The sequence below is a fragment of the Anarhichas minor genome, unplaced genomic scaffold, assembly GCF_050575085.1.
Source record: "Anarhichas minor isolate MPS153535 unplaced genomic scaffold, ASM5057508v1 ptg000018l, whole genome shotgun sequence".
Classification (NCBI taxonomy): Eukaryota; Metazoa; Chordata; class Actinopteri; order Perciformes; family Anarhichadidae; genus Anarhichas; species Anarhichas minor.
This window is the reverse complement of record NW_027466464.1, coordinates 5,571,847-5,596,318: the sequence shown is the minus strand read 5'-3', so window position 1 is coordinate 5,596,318 and position 24,472 is coordinate 5,571,847. Positions and strand designations below refer to the sequence as shown.

General features: G+C 43.4%; 1 protein-coding gene across 2 annotated transcripts in view; it reads left to right on the top strand.

Annotated features, from left to right (window-relative positions):
- LOC142952718 (gamma-aminobutyric acid receptor subunit gamma-3-like) overlaps nucleotides 1-24,472 on the top strand; it is a 59,893-nt gene that overhangs the window by 18,505 nt on the left and 16,916 nt on the right. For both annotated transcript variants that reach the window (XM_076094602.1, XM_076094603.1), the window contains 4 exons: nucleotides 617-684; nucleotides 14,805-14,896; nucleotides 15,382-15,513; nucleotides 19,857-19,939. In XM_076094602.1, coding sequence (XP_075950717.1) covers nucleotides 617-684; nucleotides 14,805-14,896; nucleotides 15,382-15,513; nucleotides 19,857-19,939 — 375 coding nt within the window. The remainder of the gene's footprint in view (nucleotides 1-616; nucleotides 685-14,804; nucleotides 14,897-15,381; nucleotides 15,514-19,856; nucleotides 19,940-24,472) is intronic.

Below are 24,472 nucleotides of genomic sequence, written 5' to 3'. Positions count from 1 at the left end.
AAAAGGCAGTGAGAAAAAAACCTCACCGCTGGGTGGCAATAAAATCATTAAATGTCTCGAGTGAAATTGATCCGGTTTCCCGGATACATCATGTGTATTCTGAGAAAACATGTTATGTGACTTAAACGTCCAAGGACACGATGTTTAGTGTCCTTTGTGTTGATTTTCTCTCTCCGGGGAACGTTGAACACGAACACGTTAGACACATTTCTCTTTTACAGTAAGAGATGCAGCATTTAGGTCTGGTACCGTTGCACAGTGCTGTTGCTCCGTCTTCTTCCTGGAACCGACTGTTGTTGCCAAGCAAAATTAGCCAAGATCCTACATACTCCCTGGAAATGCTATTAATTGCCATGGTAACGCGGTAGCACGGTGCAGCTTTTTGTGATCTGAAAAGCAAATCTTAGCTCTGTGGGTGTGGGGGGGGGGGGGGGTTTAAAACCATTGTTTTAAACTAGATTATTGATTTGATTTTTGTCTGTGGACTCACACGACAGCATGAAAACACAGACAAATGACAAATACAATAGAATGATTGCATGTATAAATGTCACGTGTCCCACCTACAACATGTGCAGCTGCCATCTCTCACTCTTCTCCCTTCTGCCTCTTGCAGTGAAACCTACAGTCGTCGATGTGGGCATATATGTCAACAGCATCGGGCCTGTGTCATCCATCGATATGGTGAGTTAATGCTTCCTCTCTGTCCCACACACACACACACACACACACATATTCATCCATTGTCCCGCATTAGCGTCGTCGTACGCGAACGGCGCAATCACTCGCGCTGTATTTGGAGGTCGTGTGGGCCGCCGCAGCTGTTTCAGTGCTGGAGGAAGCCAGGAAAGACAGGTGTGGACGCTTTGTTCACGTGAATCAGCTCGGATCAAAGCAAACGAGTGAAAAACCCAGACGAGCAGCAGAGACCTTCTCTTAGGCCCAGCACGGGCATACAGAACAAGTGTTTTCTTTAATTGGCCACGCAGATGGTGAGGTGGTGAATTGAAGTCAGATTGTATAATGAAGCCTATTGAACATTTAATTTCACTTCAAGGGATAGTTTGGGTCTTTTGGAGTTGGGTACTAATCCATAGTCTGTGTCGGGGAGACACCAGTTTTGGCAGAGCAGCAAAGCAATGTACTGCTTTATCCCCCTGAAACAAAGGCAAAATCAATACTACTTTAAGTGTACGCTGTATATAGATTATTTCCGCCGGTTAACCTTTCCGTGAGACGGCTATACAGTCTCTGTTTCAGACTGTGATTGTTAAAGGGAACATTGCGTACGGACGCCGTTTTCAGCTATTGTACATATTCAGTATGGATCCTACGCACTTCTTATAAATGGGACCCCTGGACGTGGATCCTTGCATATTTCACGATAGAAGTCCAGATCAGATGCCTTTAAACACGTGAAATGTTGAAACTAAAAGCTTTGTGTGCGTTCTATTCAAACAACTTGAAGCACAAGCGGTCTGTCGTCTGTCCTTAAGTGAAGTGCGGTCGACTAAATGCAATCGCTGTCAATGCACTCTCATGATATATTTCTTCTGCTTGAATATTCTCTCAAAGCATCATTAATGTGTTGCTTTGAAGATACTAACTGAGCTAGACATGATAATGAAAGCGTTTTATCTCTAAACCCACCATACCGCCAGATGTGGAGTTGTGACAGTTGCCTAGCAACATTAAATATTCCCAGATATAAAAGCAATTTAGCCTTTTTTTCACTGTCAGCACCGGCCTGTGACTTACATTACTCCAGACTTCGTCTGCTGACTAAATTACAACAAAAATGAATGAGTGCATGAAGCAATGTGCTGCACTCAGTGTCATGCTCATATATTATGTGTAATGTTGTGCGTGTCTTTATTATTGTTTTCCATAAATAAATGAAAATAAAATGATGCTAATAAGTAGGAGAGCGAGCATGTTTACCATGTCTTTCATAAAGAGGTTCGGCACAATGCAATTCATTTTAAATGAGTTGTTCCAAATTAGCCCAATTAATGTATGCCAGATCATTAAGAAACAGCCATTCAGCAGAATACATTCAGGATTCCTTCCAAAGTGCAATTGGGTAAATTCAATTTGGGATGCAAAATGGTGGAGTTGAACGTCCCAGATATTCAGTTGTTTTTGTACTCTGGACTCAGAGGAGCCAACAAGAGATGCACAGTCACTGTGAACTTTGTAGTCACTGCTTTGTATTTGTGTTTTCCTAACTTATTATTAATCTATTCACATGAGGGAGACAGAGAGAGAGAGATGATCAAACTGTGACCTACACAGGACTTCATCGATGTCCGTCTGTACAAGCAGACGTCCTGTTCTCTTGCTCTTCCTGAGGCTACCTCCATTTCTTCCCCTGTTAAAGGGGTATTTGTGGAGATCTTCATCTGAATCAAGGGTCTAAGGATAGAAGGTGTTGTATGCTGTCCAGATTGTAGAGCACCTTGTGCTAAATGTGTAGCATTTAATATCACATGCTACACATTGAATCCTGTCTCTCTTCGGCTGTTCTATCCTACAAAAAGGCAACAGCCCAAAAAATTATCTTGAAAAAAGAACATTAAAGTCTGATATCATTGATGAAAATCGATGCTAAATAATCTCCTGTAACTCCTTTGTACATGGGAAAGCAACTTGGATCTAGCGTGGGAATGGCGGACCCCGCCATGGAGAGGTTATTACTGAATACCTTGATCAAGTTCAAGTTTCTTATCTGTATTGCTGAAAAAATGCACACCATAAAAAGAATCGACAACACACCATCTTGCAATGCGATCATACTCTTGTATTGGATTACATTGAACAGGTGTTGCTTTTAAAGTATCAACCACCTGTGTGTTGTGATTTGCACGATAACGGGATGATGCATAGCTCCAGGTGAAGCCCCTGCAAGATGATTCAGCAAGTAGATAGAAGGCTCTTCATAACACTGAAGTGACATATTTTACCATGAGGACTTTCTTCCCTCACAATCTCGCTTATTACATGGATTACAAAAGGCATCAATCAATTGACACTACAGATACATTAGCTGCTTTTATTTCACACCGAAGCCACTGAGAAGCTTGAAAAGCAGGACTGTCTGCATCAGTAAACAGCTTTGTGGTAGAAGTGAACTGATATGAAGAGAAATCAACAAAATGGACTAGACGCCCATGGCGAAATGTGATGAAAGGGACGTCTGGGCAGACCTCAGATTACCTTTCAATGGCCAATCAGAGTTGAGTGTTCAACAAAGCTGTATAATATTAAGCAAAGTGTCATTCTGCCGCAGCTGGCAGAGGTGCAACGCGAACCAAGGACAGGAGATAATCCTCAAAAACAGCTGAAACTCAGCAGCATCGCACAATGAACCAATTTATAATTTGCAAAAAGATAATTGATGATTTGAAGCGCCAAGTTTGCGGACTTCTGTGTTGGTGTTGCATCAGTTCCACGAACACAAAAGTACGAGTACTTATGGAACGTAACTCTTTGAATTGCATGCATTTTGATAAAAGGCATCCTTAATTTCAAAGACGTCCGTGTTGATCTATTTCAGGATGTCCTTGTTTTTCTATTTATAAATGTAACCAGCTATCATGTTTATTTTTGCATTCATTTCAAGTGAGAAAAGTCTGTTTACGCTCTACTTTTGTACTGCAAATGTCAATCCTTTAAAATCATGTACTCTTTGTCTGTTATGTTAAAATGATGGCGAGCGCAGCTTCTACAAAATAGGACAAAAACACACACACTCACTCACACAATCATGAGTGATAAAGTCTTAAAAACTCCGGCCTGTAGTGGGTCAGCGAGGCATGGCCGGGCTCGGCTCGCCCCAACCTTTGTTTCAGTGGAGAGTGGGAGCCCGCTGTGACATTCCAGTGATTTTCCTCTGTGTAAGCGCTGATTGGCTTCACCCTGTCAGGGTCGGTGGACGCCGGTCAGTGGAATGTGAGTCCTCGGCCGCCCCCGGGGGGGGGGGGGGTTGACTGGACTGGAATCAGTGTAGTCACAACTCTTTTATCTCGCTGCGTATCATTTATGTCCAGAAAAAAAAAAAAAGCTACATTTTTTTCTCAAAGCTCCACATTCACACTCGTCCACTCGCTTGAGTCCGATCCATCACATGACCTCCATTTAGCGTGTTCGCTCCCTCTCAACTTCTCGGGTTTGTATCCCAATGGGGGTGTGTGTGTGTATGTGTGAGACTTCCCCATGAAAAAACAGGTCAAATCCCAAGTGTGCATCCATATTGATCACACACATGTACTACGATGTCGGCTGAACTCCAGGGAGCTTCTCCTCCGCCTTTGAACAAAACACATTATCTTTCCTCATTTGCTCCAACGGTAATGGCCACTGGCTGGGATGATGCAACGCCAAATGAAGCCGATAGTAATTTAAAGCATACTGTGATGAATGGTTGAGTGATTAAACGGCATTAGCGGCTTTAAAGTCAAGCGAAAGGCCTTTTATAGCTGCTGCTGGAAAAGTCAGATAACGCAGCCGGTAAATCAACAGACAAAGATGGACGCACTTTGACACCGACACTACGTTCTTGTCGCCCGTGCTGGAGCCGGCGAGTGGGCGGCATCTTGGATTTACCGCTCCTCTATTGAGGATGCCAGTGTGTATCAACCATTAAGAAATTATTAGGACCACCTGCTTTGTCCATGAAATATACGGATTATGTGACACCAAGTGGACGCCATGATTCCCTATTATGGATGTCAGGATACCAGAAATTAGGAGGTTGATACCAACACCAGGGAAATTCCCTGAATCTCGATGCCAATTTTGACGCGTTGATAGACTGTTATACATCAGAATCATCCTTAAAAACTATGAGTAGTTACTAGATATTTAGCCGGTGATTATTTTATTGATTACTTATCTGATCAGTCAATGGATTGTGTCGTCTATAATTGCACTGCAGCCATGACAGGACATGACTTGTGAACTGCTTCCTGTAAACACCAGTGAAGTCTCTTCACGGCTCACATCTGAGTGTCAAAGCAGATAATTTTCACCTACAGTACGTGTAAGTGTCGGGCTGCTATTTGTGGCCGTGTGAAGGTTGTGTCACGGGGAAAACGGCCTCCATCTATTTATAACTGTTTTTCACTACCCAGGTCTTGATTCGTCGTCGTCTCTCTGCTTAGATCCCACGTCTTTGTTTAGTGCCGCGCCCCAGCAGCAAATTAAGGGCGTCATGTTCTAAAGATGTGCCGATCCTCGTCTCTGTTAGTAAAGATGGCTGGCTGTTGACGGCCACAGTTGATGAAGCGCATGGAGAGCTCGTATGCGCGGACACCCATGACAAAAAGCGGGACGTGGTGTTATGTGGGGCAATAGGTTAGATTAGGTTGTTTTCAACACACCCTGTAGTATTTACAAGCCTAGTATACAAAGTGCTTTATAATATATATTATCCAATCGTCCCTGAAGGCTATTTTCGTTTTTTTAAATGATGTATCGTATGAGTGCTTTCTTTAACCATCTACTTAAAGTAGAGAAGCTGTTTTCGGCAAAAGTTTCTGTTGAAGCAGCCAAAGTAAAAAGTCTAGTTTAGAAAGTTAACGGAGAAAACAGAACTAAACACTCTGAAATGATGGATGGGGCTGCGCTGCTGTTCCTCCTGCATACATGCACACAGTGTCTCTCTTAATGGGCGACAATGAAGCCGTCTGCTGCAGAGCAAATGATCACTCAACCGGCAGATTTTTACTTTGTTGGACTGAAATTAGATTTATTAATATTAATTGAAATACAACTGTCATCCAACAATATAATATGTGTTTTATAAATAATGTAATTTTGAATACTCTGCTTGCTTCACAAGGATAAAACAAGGAGTATTATTCCCCCGACTACATGATATGATCTGATCCATAATTCTGTCTTTTGTCTTGTTCCCAACATGTCAGTCTGAACTCGTCTCTGGGACATATGATCCATCCGGTTCACACAGCCGTCCACATTAGTCCAGATAAATGTGTTTACATGAATAATGTTTGAAGAGATGTCAACTCCAGCCAAGAGACGACGTCGCCGTTTGACGGATGCAATATTTCAAAGCAACTGTGTGTGTGTGTGTGTGTGAACAGCGTTTTTGTTGTTGGGACTGATAAACCCACTGAAGTACAAGTTCTGTGTGAGTGATTCCAGACACTCTCCTGCTTCTTCTCTCTCGTCTTTGATCACTTCAGCTTACCGAGATCCTTTATTTATTTATTTAGCGTTCTACTTTTATTTGGTGCCGTAGCTGGAGGAGGCTCTGATGATGAAGACAAAAACTCACTTTCATTTATTCTTTTCACAAATCCTCACTCATCCGCGTTCGAGATCAAGGTCGTCCTTTGCGAAGACCAAATAAGCGGACATATCGACAATGAATGCATTTATCATTTAGTAATCGCTCGGAACGAGAGCGACAAAGAGAGAGACAGTGAGTCAGAGATGCAGAGGACAGATTATTATTGTCAGTGGTGTGCCATCAATCTAGCTCGGCCGTCTGTCTTCTGGGTGCAGCGATCCTGCATCTGTTAATCAGCATGCGCATATCAAAGATGTTATTACTGACCCAAAACACGAAGCAGGTCACGGCAATACAACAACGGCACATTTTTGCATTTCACAGCGTCCTGTGGGCAAGCAATCAACACTTTAATCATCTCTTAAGTTGCTATTGTGTTTGGGACAATGGCTGCTGGTTTGTTTTTAATTCATTTTAAGTAATCACCACTTTGGTCCAGTCTGAAATATCTCAACTATTGTCCGGATTGAAATCCATGTTCCCTCAGATGATCAATCTTTGTTTATCACCTTTCCTTCAGCGCCAACACGTTGACATTTGTAGTTTAAGTGAATTATTGAAGTGATTATTGGATGGATCTGTAATGACATTTGGATCAGACTTCCGTGTGCTTAGCAGGAAACTCAAATGGGCAAAATTCTCTTCTGGAGGCACATGTCCTTGGACTCCCCTTGAGGTTGACCGTAGTCTGGAAACGTGGCTATTGTGAGCCTGTTAGCATGTTGACGTTAGCATGTAGCTAAGAGCTCTGTTGTACCTAACTGACTGTGGACTCTTAGTCTCGTGACTCGTTCTTCAGTTCGATTGTTTTACTACAGTGACGTGTATATTTAAACCTACAAAGGTTGTTTCTCTGTTTGTGGTTTGCATGTCCTACCTGCCCATTGAAGCACAAATGCATCACGGTGCAAAGTAATGTGATTATATAAAAGTTTTCTCCTTTTCTTTCCTGGCCTGAGACCAAAGCACCAGTTTGTTCATTAATTTCATCAAGTTTCTCTCTCGAGCTTCAACTCTTCACCTCCTCTGAAGGGAGACGTTTTCTTGAATCTAATTTTGGCAGACGGGTTGAGTTGCTGCCGTCTCAATCAGTGGTGATGGGGTGCTCAATATCCTGCAGCTCCACTCAAGTGATTACGCTTGATAAAACAGGTGTGTTTTTGCATAAAAGCTTGCTTAATGCTGCTGTTAAAGTACATTTCACAGACCCTCAACGCAAAACATGGCTACCTTTTAAACCATGCGTATGAGAACCCTTGACTCTGGGATTCTCGTGTTTATTCTTGCTTTGTTCTTTCCTGCAAGTTTGGTTCCCCCCCCCATCAAATTGACTCAACCTGTGCATGCACTTAAACCGAGTCCGACTGGAAGAAAGTCTGCCGTGTTGCGGTGCAACTGCAACAGGGGATGGACTCACTGAATAATTGAGTCCGCAGAGATTGAAGGACACTTCCACTCTGAAAACACGAGTGAAGCTATTTTTGTGAAAGGGGACACTTACTTACAAGGTAAACAAACAAGATTCAGTAGAGCTCAGACACACTCTTGCTGGACCCTTTCTATTCAATTGCAGTCTTTCACATATATGCAGAGGTATGGACATCTGCCCCCCCCCCCTCCTCACCCCACCAGTGAAGTCTGCAGGTGTTCAAGGGGTCAAAAAATGCTTTTTTTTTTCATCCACTGTCTGGCTCTCTATCTATGATGTGTGCACACACTCAAGCGGGCAACACACGTCAAAGGCTGACCCTCTTCAGAAGAGAGTCTTAGTCTTAAACAGCAGCATTGGGTTTTCCTCCCTCTGCCTCTCCTTTCATTTCTGTTCAGTATCTGCCGCTCATTTTTGAGGTTGAGGATGTTTGTTTATCTCTTGTGGATTTCTTGGCAAGTATAGTGCTAAAGAGTCAGTTTGATTCCAGGATACGGCTATTTTCTTTATTTGATTCCACCTTCATTTATCCAGGAACATAAGACTCATTGAAACTGAAAGATGAAAGGAACTGTCTCATATCTGAGTTGATGGATGAGGTTATTAGTCAATGGCGGTAAGCCAGCAAGTGGGCTGGATTGTGAAATATCTGGCTTCGACATTGACTTTCTTGTCGGAATTCTTAGAGTCCGCTTGTACTGGCAAACCCTCAGATTATTACCATCAAACTCAGCCGTTTCCATTAGTTCTCTGCAGCATTTTGCCAATTTTCAGTTCAGGTTCTCTCTCTCTGCTCTCATTTGCATGATTTTCAGCAGCAGCAGGCAACTCTTTTCAACAAAGTAAAAGCTCTGGGAAAAAAAAAAAACACATTTCATACCATCTCCCCAATGCAGAAAGCCATGACAGCTAGCAAGTGAACCCAGCGCATGCAGCCACTTCCCCAGTACGTCTCCACCGCTTCAATTAGTTTAACTGTGAGCTTTCCAGCGGGGTGTCTGCCTGTAGTACTACGCCAGGGTTACCGTCGGTGTATTATAAGTCCAGGGTAACGCCGGCGAGCTTCCGGCTTAGAACGAGAGCATGCGTGTTCTAAAAAATGTATTACTCTGGGCCTTTAATTACGATTCAACCAAAGGCGAGACGCCACTACAAGCGGGTCGGCTCTGAACAAGAGAGTTCCTGAATGAGTCTCAAACATCGCTGATGGTCTGAATCAATTCAGGACACAACACACATCTTGGGTTTCATGATGAGTGAGAGTCATTCTGATGGTACTCCCCACACACCAATTATTATGAGATGCACTTGGATCGCACTTGTTTAGTGAATACGGTCCCTGCGAGGCTCCTTCCATTATCTTTGCTCTGTGGTATTTCAGGATGTTATAGAAGAAAATAAAGAACTCAGGAGGGTTTTGACATTTCATTCGGATCTCCAGTTTTTTTATTTTTTTTTATTTTGATGCTTTTGTTTTCAGCTGTCAACTCTAGTATTCTTCACTTCACCTGGTTCACTTCACTGTCATTACCACGGCTAGCTGACGCTTCGTCTGTGTGCTTGTGTGTGTGTGTGTGTGTGTGTGTAGTTGGAGGAGATCAGCCGGACAGAGAGCAGAGAAGGTGCCGCATGAGATGACACCAAGGCATGAAAAAGTACCAATAAAAAAACACCAGTAACCTCAGGGCTTATCAGTACTCCGGGAAAGCCCCTCGCTAGAGCCAGCATTTGGTTTGTCCCTTCTGGGCTGCCATAGAAACATGGCGGACTCCATGAAAGACGACCCGCTCCCTACGTAGATATAAATGGCTTTTCTAAGCTAAAGAACCACCATTCTTAGGTTCAGGCGATTTCTCCTCTACTCTTCTTCTCACTCAGCAATGACCGTCAGAACCCCCCCCCCCCCCCAGTGGAAACTTTCAAACTAATATATAATCTAAAATGAATACTCCAGACTTTGCACCATGGGCCGTATGGGACTATATGGGTGTTTTTGAAGTAGGTATCAATCATCAGTGTCAGTATGTAGCAGGTGGAACGACGCACGAGCAGCTGCAGCGGTTTGTAAGCAGGACCCTGCCTCAGTTAAATGGGACTTGTTTGAATATGATTTTGAGAGTCTGATATTGATTAGCTGACGTAGCGATAACTGCAGGATCACAAATAGTTTGTACTCTATTTCCCTCTCCAGCATCTTTCCTCTTGTCATTATCACCCCTCGTCCACATTAGAGTCCATTACCTTCCACTGTTTTATTTTACTCTTTCCTAATTCCTCTCCCCTCCTATTCTCCCTCATAATCGTATAGTGTTCAATATGTTCACCTTCATTTAGCGTGTTAGCATGCTAACAGCCACTACTACTAGTCCTGCTTCTCTTGCTGCTCCTGCTTAGGATCAGCGATACTGGCGGATAGATGAACACTGCTGCTGCCTCTAGTGCCGTGATCTTTGTTACCAGTGCGATCAAAGGTAAATCATTTTATCTTACAGTTGGACAAAGAAACACAGGTGTTGATTGTACCTCGGGCCAGATGCTCAGTGAAGCTCAGCTGACAGGTTTGAGTCATTTGTCATCCCGTGTTTCTTCCAACCCACGCAAACAGACAGCCGGATATGCAAATCACCTCCTTTTGTTTCTTTCAAAGGTCTTTTTTATTTGATTCTTAGGGATGAACAAGACAAAGGCCTGTTTGTGAGATTAGCTCCACACACAGACACTCGAAAGCGATCTTTAAAATGCCACTCATATCCGCAGGTAACGCGCAGTTTTGTTTATTACACCTGACAGAAGTTCATCAGCACCCCTGAGCGGTGGCTGAATGGTCGTGTTTACCGTTATCTCTGCCCGTCACACACGAGGGGCATCACTGTGAGGCTGCCTGCGGGCCACCGCAATGCATCATGGGTGACTGTGTTTCTTTAGGTAGAGGATATGAGGGCTCTGAGAATAAAACTGCGTATTTAAATACTGTTCGTGACGATGCAGTATGACGAGAACCGACATGATTCCTCTTGTTTATCTTTCTTCTTCTTCTTGGGGGATTTAAATTTAGTCCAGCAACCAATTTTCCAAGGTCTGGGAGTTATGAATATTTCACTTATAAATATTTATACCAACTATGCGGCATCGGTTTTGCCTGAAGAAATACATTAGTCAGTGATCTGTGCTTTTTCCGTCACTGCAAAGCATAATATAATAAAGTGCAAGACAGTGTTTTAGAGCTCACTACTTAATCAGCAATGAGGCAGAGTGGAGGCCTTTATGAGGGAGTTGTAATGGTGAAATATTTATGGTACACTGAACTTTACTTTTTTTTCAAGTTAATTTAAGGAAAGAAGAAGAACTCCGATCCTTAACTTAAGTAAAAACCACAGTCAATCCAAAGTAAAGTAGTTCTAATTCATCACTGGACAATGATCTTGTCTTCTGGGGTTACGTTTGAGTGACAGGACATGTTTCGCTGACAGCAGCTCAAAGGCCCGGTCAACCCACAGTCAAAATGACAAAACTTTGCCGCCGAATTGTGTTATTCCAATAGAATTGCTGCAATTAGCGGATTCGCTCGCGGGGGCAAAGTGAGGACTGAACTTTGGTGACCTTTAACTCGCAGGTTTGTGCCGTTGATGAATAGCAGACCGCATTGACGGTGCCGACTTTTGTGGGAATGGAGAGCCAGACAGACAGACGCAGGAAGCTACTGTAGCGCCTTAGCTGCTTTGAAAGGAATATTTAAAGACGGTGATAAGACTGATGATACAAATATGTCTTTAATAACACTTTTTATTGATTGAAATGTACAAAGAAGAAGCTCTTTTGACTATTTAGCAAGGGCATGTTCACGGTTGTCTAGCTGCCAGTAGCCTATTCACATGCTGATGGTTATATTTAGTTACCATAGATTAATGTTGGTACTTAATCTAATTGATATTAACGGGGGGGGGGGGGGAATGGCTCGGCTTTCATCAGCTTCTGTTGTTGCCGTCAGTCTATATAAGTAGCCGTGATGGTCGGCATGTAAATCTATAAACCAGCAACACTTTAGCATTTTTTACAGTTGCCAAATATCTTCGTGTCGTGGTCAGCGTTGTTGCGTTGCATAGGAGATGCATCGACCGCAAACATTCACCCTGCACGGTCTAATCTCCCTGTCATTCAGCGTTTGGAGATGATCTCTTTCACCTCCTTTGTCTTTCCACCGTTTTCTCCTCAATCCTCTTAAAAGTCCGGCTCCCTACTCCTAACAGGGCTAAGATGTTCTGGGAATAACCTTCGTCTTTACCAGGATCTTGTCTTAACTCTAACGGGAAGTTGTTAGAAAATGTCACTATTAGTTTCGTCACTAGGAGCAACTCTTTGAACTAGAAAGCTTTATGGACGCAGCCCCTATGAGGAGGCAATAGGGGCTCACAACGAACGTTAATTCAGCTGAGATGTTGCAATGCATCATATTCTCCAAGAAAATGTTCGACAGTATGTTTTGTATGTAAAATAATGAGAAGCAACTATAAAAAATGTCTGCTTTTCTTTTTGTTTTTTTCAAATGGCATTTGTTCATGTCCAGACTGCACATCCGGCAATGAACGGAGGAATCTGCAGTAAACAGCGACTCAATTGAATTATTGATTTGAAAATGGCGATAGCGGGAAAGCCTTTCATTACCGACCTCAACACTTTATTTATTGAAAGTTTGCCATCAGAAACAGTCGGGCGAGAAGAACATTTCTGGCTCAGTGAGTGTGACGATTTCAATCAAGCTCCCACTAAACACAAAGTTATAGAGATACAAAGTATGACGTTTATTCACGCCTTTTTGGGAAACGGCGTTCTGGTACATGGATGTGGGGAGTGTGTCTGAGTGATGCCTGTAATTGGTGAGGAGCGATCGGCCCGCATGCAGAAGTAATGAGGCTGGATAAGGAGGAAGCTATTTGTTTAGACGCTGTTGAAGTCAAGCTAATTGATTTCAGTCAGATGTGCTTTGCTGTCAACATCCTCAGACTTTATTATTGGCTCTCCTATTATCAGATTCTGAGTAGTGTTTGCATTCCCAAAGAGAGTAGGGGCACATTAACCACAAGTTAATTAGCTGGGTACCAGTGTGTGCTCAAGGTGTGGCTCTGCTTTAGGATGGCGAGAGGATTTTTTTAATGTCAAATACTAATATTCTGCAAAAGTTTTCCATCATGTGCAGATGAAGGATATGTCACCTGCACCTTCACCTTTTCCCCATGATAGTGAAACAATTCATCTTTGATCGTGTGACGCCGCCTGCTGTGTAAAACTTAGTTAGGGACATGAGGGAAACGGTTTATCACATTCTGAATATTTCAAGACCTCGGATCAAATATTTATACCCTAAATAATGAACTCGCGTCTCGCTGTCTCTGACTTTATATGTGGGATTTTCCCAGCAGAGCATACGCAACCCAAGTCACCCTTGATTATCTCGCCTACAGGTTGGGCTTCACTGTTTTTTTTTGTCAATCGCGAGTGAGTAATGGACTCCCTTAACACCTTCGTTTTCTGACTTTGAAATGGATCCTTTGAAATGGATTCACAGGCATAATGCCTGTGAATATTGGACCCGCCGCGTCAGCGCCTCGGCTTGTAGGTGTAGGGTTAAAAAAGGACCCGGTGGAAGCAGAAAGTCCCATTGTGAGAGGTTGCCGGGCGTAACATGTAACACTTTGTGGTCTGCCGGCCCGAATTATTGGGGCGCATGTCTCCCTATCATTATCCTCCAAAGGTCAAGCGTGCCGACAGTAACAATGGGGATTGTGGCAACAGATGTATTAGGAAGGTCAGGTCTCCTCTGTCTGCTTTTGGGAAAGGTCAGAAAAAGTCAGGGAGCGAGCGACGCTGTGGATGACAGGGTGATGTTTGGGGTTCTTCACTTACTCTACTTTAAATGATGTATCTTATGTTTGGGTTGCTTTACAAACTTTTACTTAAGACAAAAATGACAAAAGTTAAAAAATCAAACTCTGTCCTCTGCAGCAAATCCTCCTTTAATTGAACCCAGATCAGCTTTTCAGCCAAACCGGGTCATTCCGAAACAGTCTCACATAATAGGCTCTGAAATGCCACTTTTTTCCTTTTGCTCCGTTTCATATCAGCTGAGGATTGCGAATGGCTTCCAGAGAGTTCTCCCTGTCTGACCTTATCTTTGAAGCATCCGTCGGCCTTGTTCTATACAGGAACTCCAGCTGATGTACTGACCTTCTGCCTGCCATGTTGGAGGTCCTCACCTCCTGAGCACTGGGAAGCTGTGAACGGCTTCATATTTCAACTCCCAACTGACTTCACTCATGAAACTGTAGTTAATATAAAAGTAAACATTACAGTGTGAATATACGCCAAAGGATATTTCTGACCTGGTTTTGATATATTTGATATATTCACAGTCGCCATTATTTGTAAACTACTGCAACCGCAAAAGTTTCATGTTCGGCACAACATTTCTTACTAGCACACCAGCGGTAGGGTGCTATTTGGAGTGTATTTGGGTGAGTGAAGACAGCTGTGTAGCCAGCTGTCAGCAGAACCCACATCTTTCCAAATTTACGATAAAGATGGAGATAAATGAGTGACGCACTCTGTCAGCTATATTTAGCCGCTATTTGGATGCAAGGTGTCTCGAGGGATGTCAAAGTCTCTGAGACGGGTGGTCACATTAGTAAGACCTGCAACCAAACTATGTATACTTATTTTTTATTTTTTAATATTTAGAAATATTAGAAAATAATGGTGGTAATACACTTTTTCAAGCATTTAACATATTGTGTAATGAAAATAATCATCACAACACCTACGAAGGCTTCTCACATGGGTGACGGTGTAATGTCGTTTCCATATCAAAAGCATAATGTGTATTTGAGTGTTTCCAGTGAGTGCGTTTCCTTTTCATCTGGACACATTTGCGTTCAAACGGCCGCGCTATCGGCTCCTCCAGAAGGACCGAGACCGCTCCGCGCACACACTTCACCCGCCTCCTTCTGTCTCTCTGCTGCTCCAGAAAGGCTCGTCTCATATTGAGTGTGCTTTTCTCTCCCCCAGGAGTACCAGATCGATATTATCTTCGCCCAGACCTGGGTGGACACCCGTCTGCGGTTTAACAGCAGCAACAGCAGGCGGCTGACCCTCAACAGGTATGCTGGGTTCACTGCTGTATCTCAAATTCACACACGTGTCAGCTGTGCGGGTGCCGCGTCGATAGCTTTCTGTCGGGAATCACAGCATTTTATGTTTAACGATGTTTTTTTTTTGTTTTTTTAATGAACTCTTAAGACGCCGCTGTGACACGTTCTTTCCACTGTAACAACTGTTGTGTTTCAACATTTTCATACTGTGAATATCTCATTCGAGAGCAATATTCGTCTCTCTCTCGGGAAGAGGCCTGTAATTAATGGAACAAATTGATTGATGTGCTTTGTTTTCACTGCGTCGCCCGGGTATTTTATTATCCTCTTATTGGGAAGTGGATCTGCTTCATACATTTCAGAGAAAGATGAAGGAATTCAACAGGAATCGTTTCTTACCTTCTGCCCCCCCCCCCCCCCCCCCCCCCTCTCTCTCTCTCTCTCTCTCTCTCTCTTCCTCTCTCTCTCTCTTTGTCGGCCTCTTATCCAACCAGCAATATGGTTGGCTTGATCTGGCTGCCCGACACCATCTTTAGGAATTCCAAGAATGCCGACTCCCACTGGATCACGACGCCCAACCAGTTGCTCCGGATCTGGAACAATGGAAAAGTGCTCTACACGCTGAGGTAAAAGACATGAAAACACACAGTTCAGTATAATAATAATTCTACATTTATTTTGTATAACGCTTTAAAAGGTACTCAAAGGCACTTAAATAACAACTCAAGGAAAAGTAAAAATCCTTTTTAATGAAAAGCGATGGAGACAAATATAGACATTTAAGACTTTTGGAGACATGGAAAAATATGGACATTGGCATCTGTTATATCACCCCAGATTTTAAATAGTTTAAATATGGATTTCACTTTATAGCTTCCTGTCGTCCTAGAAGTCACTGAAAGCATAACGTTCAAATGTGGGAAACAGGAAGGAAGCCTGTTTCCCACAAGCAGCAACGTACGAACTTGTCGTGCTCATTAACTGTGAATTATTGGTGCATTTTGCCCATTAATTCAAGCTGCAGTCATCTAAAATTCATGTCCCTCGCAGTAGTTTTTCAATAGTGATCAAAACACACGGTTCTGTATGTCGCCATCAAGCTTGTTAGTAAGTGCACACGTCTGTTTGTTCACATCAGAGCACCCACCTCCTGTCCTCAAAGCCCCTGAAAACACGGTTTCAAATCTCAGAGGAACTCCACATTAGACTATTTTATTGCGTGTACACATATGAACATCACACAGGTTCTTGTTGGCATGTGGTGTTAATATTACAGGTGTGTAAAAAACAATAGATGTAAAATGAAATACATTTTCCCCAAAGTTACGTTTTGTTTTAATGAGTTATTTGATGATGAAGTAGTCACCGACAAAGGTCTCTACATACAGTCAATAGTTCATACAGCCACTGACCGTGTCGCCAGCTAGCTTAGCAACATCTCCACACAGATAGTGTCTGCTTGGACGTGAAAGTTCAGTTCAACTGACTCCGCCCTCCCTGACTGTGACAATATAGTCAAGATTCAAGACTCCAAAGTATATATCATATGAGATTATAAAAAGATAAGTGTCATTTTTCAGGAATATTGCTCTTATTTTGATAGAACCAGTAGAATTAGAGTTTGCAACCGTGGAGGGAAAAAAATTCCAACAAAGGGCCCCAGCTGAGGTCAGCCCAGGGACACCGTGATTAGGTGCGTCTTTGCCGCTCTGCCACCTGCGCACACACGACACACACTTCAATCGAATCTTAACTACTCTGTGTCCTCCTTCTGGCTCCTACTTCAGTACAATTAACTATATATTTCTTCCCCGCATGTTGTTCTCAATATTGAAATCAGAATATCTTCGCTTTTGCTACAAAGCCGTGCTGTTCACAGAGGAACAGAAACTCCTCTTGCATCATTTCAACATGTTACTGCTTGTTTGGTCCTGCTCTCTGTGGCGGCTTCTCGGTGGGAGAGAAATGACACACAGGGGAGGGCGTGCATGGCCTTTTGACGAAATAACCCTCGCCGTGTCAGAAAAAACCCACTCAGGATTGGAGTGGACAGGTTCTTTTTATATTTGAGTGACATATGGGTTTATGAACCCTCAAGCTGACATGAGCTCTTTCTGTCTTGAGGATCCAATTTCACCTGCGTACCCAGGACTTCAAGCCAGACCTTGTTCAGAAAGCAAATACAACCATAGTTGTTTGTTTTCCAGCCTTTGGAGGATCGCTCGAGTCGGAAACAATCGTTAGCAGCCACTGGAACCTAATTCTACGAATGGTTTAATACTAACCATTTGCAACTGTGCAGTATAAAAACATTTTTTGTTATATGTGATGATCACATATAAAGAAAATGATTCAATACGCTTACACTTCACATAAATTGCTGCTTATATTCAGAGTAAGATATGTATTTTATTTGTCCTTTTGTTACAACCAATCAGCAGTTGAGTTTTGGTGCTCATGGAGCTTCCAGAGACCTCTTCATGTACACTCCTACAAATACACGAATGCAAAAACATACTCTCTCAAGAAAGTCCTCCTCTCCACCACAGCTGCCCACAAAATGTTTGTCTTTTAAATAGCTTATTTCACTTCTGCTAATGCGTGCCTCTGTGATGAATTTGAAAATGATTGTTTCATTAATTGGAGATAAAACATAGCTGAATTTCAGGAGCAGGGCCACGCCTCAGCCACTCCCCCGCTTCCGGCCACACAACTATAAATACCTACCCACTCTAAGCCTCAGCTCGCTCGCGCTTTCCGCACTCGCAACCGGAACGCCACGCAGAGAAAACAAAAACAAAAACAAAAAACCTTACCTCGCCTAAAACATGGACCTGCCGTCCATCAGGCCACCCGACGACGACGACCAGTTTGCCTCCCGGTGGAAGAGGGAGACCTGCCACCTCCAGACGTAGACAACGGAAACGGAAATCCAGCTCTCTGCTTCTTCGCTGGCTCCAGACCCAGCTCGGGAACGAGCCTCCGACGACTCCGGCTACCCGGCATGCCGCGCTCAAAGACGCCGACACCCCTCCGCGCTCCAGCCAGGTCCCCCATCAAATACGCACCATAGTCCGCCTGCTGAAGCCCCCCTAAAATGTTCTTCAGCCCCCCCAAATAATTTGGCATTATTGGATTTTTTTTTTGGTGATTAAACTATTGTTTCTCACATGGACAAGTTATTTATAACTCTAACATGCTACATATGTGCGTGCGTTCTGGTTTGTATGTTTTCTCCCCCTTCGAATTACAATCCAACAGCCATCATCATACTTAACGATATAAAGTTGACACTGTCAGGTCCATTCTCCATCCATTGTGTGCGGTCCCTTTAAGAATTAGGATTTGGGAGTGACGCGGATATGAAAGCTAGTTTATCCGTCTTTCCTTTACAAGCAACGGAACGGACCGCAGGAACGGAACGCAGCAACGGAACGGAACGCAGCAACGGAACGGAACGCCGGAACGGAACGCCGCAAGCAACAACGCATCGCAACAACGCATCGCAACAACGCATCGCAGCAACGCGAACAAAACAACGCAGCCACGGATTGCAACAACGGCGCAGCCACTGAACGAATCGCAGCAACGCAACACAGCAACGGATCACAGCAAGCAACAACGCATCGCAACAATGGAAAAGCAGCAATGCAGCGCAACGACGCAGCCACGGAACGACGCAGCCACGGAACGCAACAACGTATCGCAACAACGTATCGCAACAACGTATCGCAACAACGTATCGCAACAACGTATCGCAACGCAGCAACAACGTAACGTATCGCAACAACGTAACGTATCGCAACAACGTAACGTATCGCAATGCAGCAACAACGTAAAGATGATAGCTTCAAGGCTCTCTTCCTGCTGACATCTGTCAAGTCCAGCCATGTTCCGACTGTTACATTCACTCATGCAGCTGCAACTTTTATGTTTCAGTATTTATGACGCAGCAACAACGTAACGTATCGCACCGCAGCAGCAACGTATCACAACGCAGCAACGTGACGCAGCAAGCTCAAACGACCAGCGCACGGGCAGACAACCTGCTCCTCAGGAGGACTTATTTTGGGGATCTGCAAGGCCCAGGAGCCGCAGTGGATCCTCAGCTAAGCCTCCCCCAAACCGCTACTGGCTAAATCTCCATCAACCATTTCTCAATGCTCCAAATAATCGACGAAGGTTTGCCCTCGGCTGAGGCGGGGTCCTAGATAGTGAAAAGGGTATTAAGTCTGAAAGGTATTTGCATTGAGTGATACATCTCTCACACTCTCATCTCGGCCGTGTTTGCTTTCCTCTTGCTCCCCTCACCTTGGTCTTCCTGGCTCCCGACAAGGATGGAAGATTATGCAAATTGGGACTGTACACGACATCATCTGCACTTTGTTCACCGACAAACAAGACGAGCGAAACAGTCATTTTCCTGCTTTGAATTAGGCTCCTGTTTCGTGTCAGTCACTCACGGTGAATTAATGAGAAACTGTACCGGGGACAAAGACAACACGGAACAGGCCAAAAGAAAACCCCATGTTCATGATGGTCTCATTTTTACAGCCATTATCGTATCCAGTGAAATTTTATTTTATGGTGATACACGGAGAATATAAATTTAGTCTGATTTATATTTTGCATGTAAACCTAATCCCGTCTGTGTTTGTGCTCACCGTTGCTTTCCCAAAACACCTGGTGCTACCAGCTACCTGACCAGTGATGATAGCTAAGTACTCCCAGGGCCCAGAGGCTTACAGGGCCCGTGAGTCAATGCCGTCTTCGCCCAAAAACATGTCCGACGCTGATGATTAAGCAGTTCTGTCATTTTGAGGGATTTCGCACATCAACGAAGCAACCAACCTGGTTCGAAGCCAGGGGGATAGTGCAGTGTAAGAAGTGATGAATATTGTGCTTCAAGCACCGAGAAATTAAGCCTTTTTAAAGTATTTCTCTCTCTCTCCGTGTCTCTCTCCTTCAGGATGACCATCAACGCAGAATGCCAGCTGCAACTCCATAATTTCCCAATGGACGAACACTCCTGTCCCCTCGTCTTCTCCAGCTGTGAGTATTGGAAACGCACGCACTCACAAATGCACAAACATGCTCATATTCATATACATGGAACACCTGCTGAAAACGTTCAAAGCGGAGGTGGGGCTCTGTGTGCACACAAAGAAGAAATCCAAGTAGCAACGTCAAAATGGTCACTATTGACAGAATTGAAGTTCCAAAAATGATTGCCCTTTGCGTTTGCAGTAAGAGGTGGTCGGAGCAGGAAATGAGGGCACAATTTTATGCCAACTGTGCCACCTGAAGAGCACAGACAAACAGTTTTTTTTGTCCTGTCAGGGCCACACAATTTTGCGTCACCACAATTTTTTATTTAGCGAGATACTCAGACTACGTGGAGGAATCAGAAATCAGTCTGCCTGACTCATCGATCCCATCGAGGTTTGAATCTGTGGCCCCGACCACGGCTCTGAGTGCTGTGTATTGATAAATCCACGGCGCTGTCCGTGGTGCTGAAGTGCAGAACTGAGAGCTCCTATGAAGCAGCGTAGGTTAAACAATGTTGCTGATTTACACCTGCATTTCCCACGCATTCAAATTCTGACCCCGCTATTTTCTATAAGTTTCTATTTCTTCCTCCCACATTTTGCACCCTGATTATACTTCTGCCTCCCAGCGGCTCACGAGAGTCGGATGAGGAGGATGGAGGGGATGAACTTAATGCAGAGAGCCACAGTGAGGACCGCAGCATCAGCATCAGTAGAGCTACTCCCGACTCTAATGAGGAGGCTTAGCTTTGAGTGTTTCTGTCATTTACAGCCAGAACTTATGTTCTTTAGGCAGGGAAGTGAGAAAAAAGATCAGACGTCACAAAGTGTTTTAGAATAAAGACAAAAGACATAAAATACAGGCATATTTAGAAGTAAGTGTATAAAGTTTCTGAATTCAACAGGAAGCCAGTGTAGACCAGGATTGGGGTCACAGCAGGAAATCAAAAAGTGTGAATAATCATCTCCTTCATTGAGACACAATAGGCTCACACTTAGCAATATTTCTCTGCTGGAAAAACAGAAACGAATGAAACACTTCCCACGTGGTCCAGAGTCAGCGTCCGGTCAAAAGTGACGCCTAAGTGTCTGACTGAGGGCTGAACAGATGAAGAGAAGGAACCAGCAGTGTCCTGTGTTTGATCAGCTTTAGCTGTACAGAAGGATAATCCATCTAGTGTTGTATATTATTTAGGTAGATCAAGGAAACATGTTCTATTGTAACACATCCACATTTTTATATCCGAAATTGGCAACATATCCGAGGAGATGCAAACTGAAAAGGAAACGGAATATAAATAGTTATTACCAACACAGTAGGGCTTAGGTAATCCATGTCTATGTTCTTGCACATTTAAGTGCTTTAGAGCCAGAAACTGTGGCATGATGACTGCATCAGCACTACCAATGGTTTGACGCTGAGTCCCCAAAGCGTTTATCGTCCCATTAACCAGTGCCTTATTAAGTTACCCTCCCCCCATCTAAAAAGCACCAAAATCACATTTCATTTTGTACGACGGGTCCATTCTGTTGGACCCAATCATCTTCCAGTGCTAGATATGATTTAATTAAGGTTATAATCATCACGTAATGCGCCCACAGATGGCAGTATTTATCACAGACCGTTGTATAACCTCGGCGTCTCTGCATTGAGTTTGGCTCATTACGTGACTACTTTCACATCACAGTGTGATGGGAGCGGATGTCACTGTCACACTGCTGGTAGTGAAAGAGCTATTGACCGCAAATGGGCTTCCATTATGCCTGTGCTCTCAATGAAAGGATTCGCAGTAACAACCCTTTTTTAGCAAAACCGTGTGGGTGGACATTTTCTTTCTTTTCTGTAGCTGCAACCGAGCAGCTACGATCTTCAACTTCACTGATTTAAAGCCTTTTAACGTTGTATTTTTTGATGTCGATGAATATCGCCATTTTGATAGCTAAGTAATCAAACATATTTAGATTTATAAATAATAATCACTGCATCATTTCACGGCGTACTGTACATTTTAGATTTGGCCTCGCAGCCAAAGTAATGATATTGGTCATACGTAGTGAACACAAATGCAGATAGGATTTTTGCTGAATGATAATTTTCTTCCTCTTTGGAATAATATGAAATACGGTATTGTTAAAAACGGGGCTTTATTAACACGACTTTGTGTGAAGCAGGACTGTGTTACACCCAAAGTTCACGCATTTAGAAGTTCTAAAGAAATAATCTGTCATCTGAGAGAATGCCTTTAGATGCCAACGGAGCTTTGTACATCAGGGCGATAACAGAGCGACACACGACAGCCCTCACTGTTCTCCGCTGTCCAAACACACGGACCTTTCTGACATGCTGCAACATCCTCTGTAACACCACTCAGCGGGCGTTGCTGCTAATGTATTACGATACTGTAGAGGCCCTAATGCACAAAAATGTTCCGTCTCTTCATCACGAAGCAAATTAAAAGCCTTCCCGTTACGACTGCAATCAATCTCATTAATAACAGTATCAACATGATGAATGCCTTGATGACCTCACTAATCTATCTCATTAATTCTTAATATGTTTTGATAGCGGATGTTGTTTTTTCCCCAGACACTCTGCAAACATGAATTCCTGGCTTTTAAGCGCTCTCTTTCAAGTTTATTCCAAGTGTAATACATTAGGAAACACTCTTCCGATGACAGGTGAGCTCAGCATAAATGCCGTAACTATGATTACACGGACCCATGCAGTTACCCACACCACAGGCATAGCCGCAATCACGCCCCGCCTAAAGAACACCCTCTGTGGCGCTATATTAGTAGCGTATTTACATTCTTGGCGCACATACCATTATATATGAGTAATGTCAAATCAGTCACAATATGCAGGCCGTGATTGATGTCTTGCTGTGTGCAGAATGTATGACATTTTCAGTACATTTCTTTGCTCCCTGTCAACAGGAAGTACTACTTTGTCAGAAGTGAAGAAAAAAAAAAAAAGTGTTGGCATGATTTTGCTCACCTGACCCTTTAGATTGCACAATCTATGCTCCATTTAAAAACAGGACTCGGAGGCTACAGTTTAGCTTTAGTGTTGGGTCTAAAGAACGTGCGTGTGGTTTCTTGCTTGCTACCTGGACCAGCTATTAAGTAACAAGTTTTGCGCTCCTTTTTGAATTTGATGCTAATGATAGCATAACTCGGTCATTAGTCTTGTGGATGGTTAACGGTTAAGACGTCACACATGCAAATTGGCACTTGGCACAAACTAGCGACATCTAGCGACTCTTCGAGCAGGCTTGCCACTAAATGCAGTTGGAAACACTGGGATTCATCCTCTTGGGACCATGAATGTCTGTACAACGTTTCACCTCAAGCTATCCGCTAGTTTTTTTTTAAAGGCAAGCCGCATAATATGGTAAATAGGGCTGAAACCATTCAGACTGTCAGATTAGTAGACCGGATTATTTGCTATATAATCTATTTTTCAAACATGAAATGTCTGTGGCAGCAGTTGCAAAGTGACAACATGCAGAATTAGCCACGTGTCAGTGCTGTTGGAACAGGCGGCTCATGCATTTAAAGATGTAATCAGCAGTTCTGTCACTTTCGTCCAAACCGCTGAGGACCTCCATCATAACTGCCACGGGGCTTGTTACATTATTTGAAACCCCTGGCACACGAGTTCTTGAACGGTCAATCATGAGAAGGTTAAACCGTTTGGTGTCGGTATAAAGAATAAGGGAAAGAATCCTCAATGCTTACCTTTTCAAACAAATTCCCAAAGCAGCTGACGTTGGAAACAAGCTGTTCCTGACCTTCTGTACAGGTGTGGCCGTTGCAAAAAAAGTGAGGAACATTGTGCTTAGAGTCGGCTGTTTTCTTTCTATTGTCCTCACAATAACTTATCTTTACTCCACACACTGTAGTGTATTTCAGACAAAGCCTGAACACCGATATGCATGCATGCTGTAGGTAGATAAGCATGGTTTTCCACATTCGAGACTGCTTTTGAGTTCAGAATCTGAATTATAAAGGTAAATTGCAGCCCTGAAATGCAACCTTTTCTGATAGTTAAACTTCGTAGTGGGATACCTATTTAACCGCACGGCAAGTTCCCCAAATGTTGTAAAGGAACAGACATTTTAAATAGCTAAAAGTAATAACCATAGCTTTGTAGGCTTATTGAACAAGTTGAAAAACTAAGTATTGTTCGTAATAGCTGCAGTATCACTACGGCTTACATTTCCCAACGCAAGAAACGAGGAGAATTCAAATCTCATTTTCACTTCAAATCCCTCATGTGTCTACTCTCATGATATTGTTTCATACCGCACACATAACAGGACTGTGTTTACAGTAATATGGCAGCAGCGGAGATCCCTCGTGATATTTGCTTCCAGGGTAGACGGGGCCAATAATGGAGGCAAAGCAACAGAAGAGGGTAGTTTATATCACTGTGGAAGAACATGTTGCTTCAGGGGGCTTTCAAAGGCATGAAATATGAGTAACACGGTGTAGCTTTGAAGATACACTAATGATAATACTGTTTGCAGTGAAG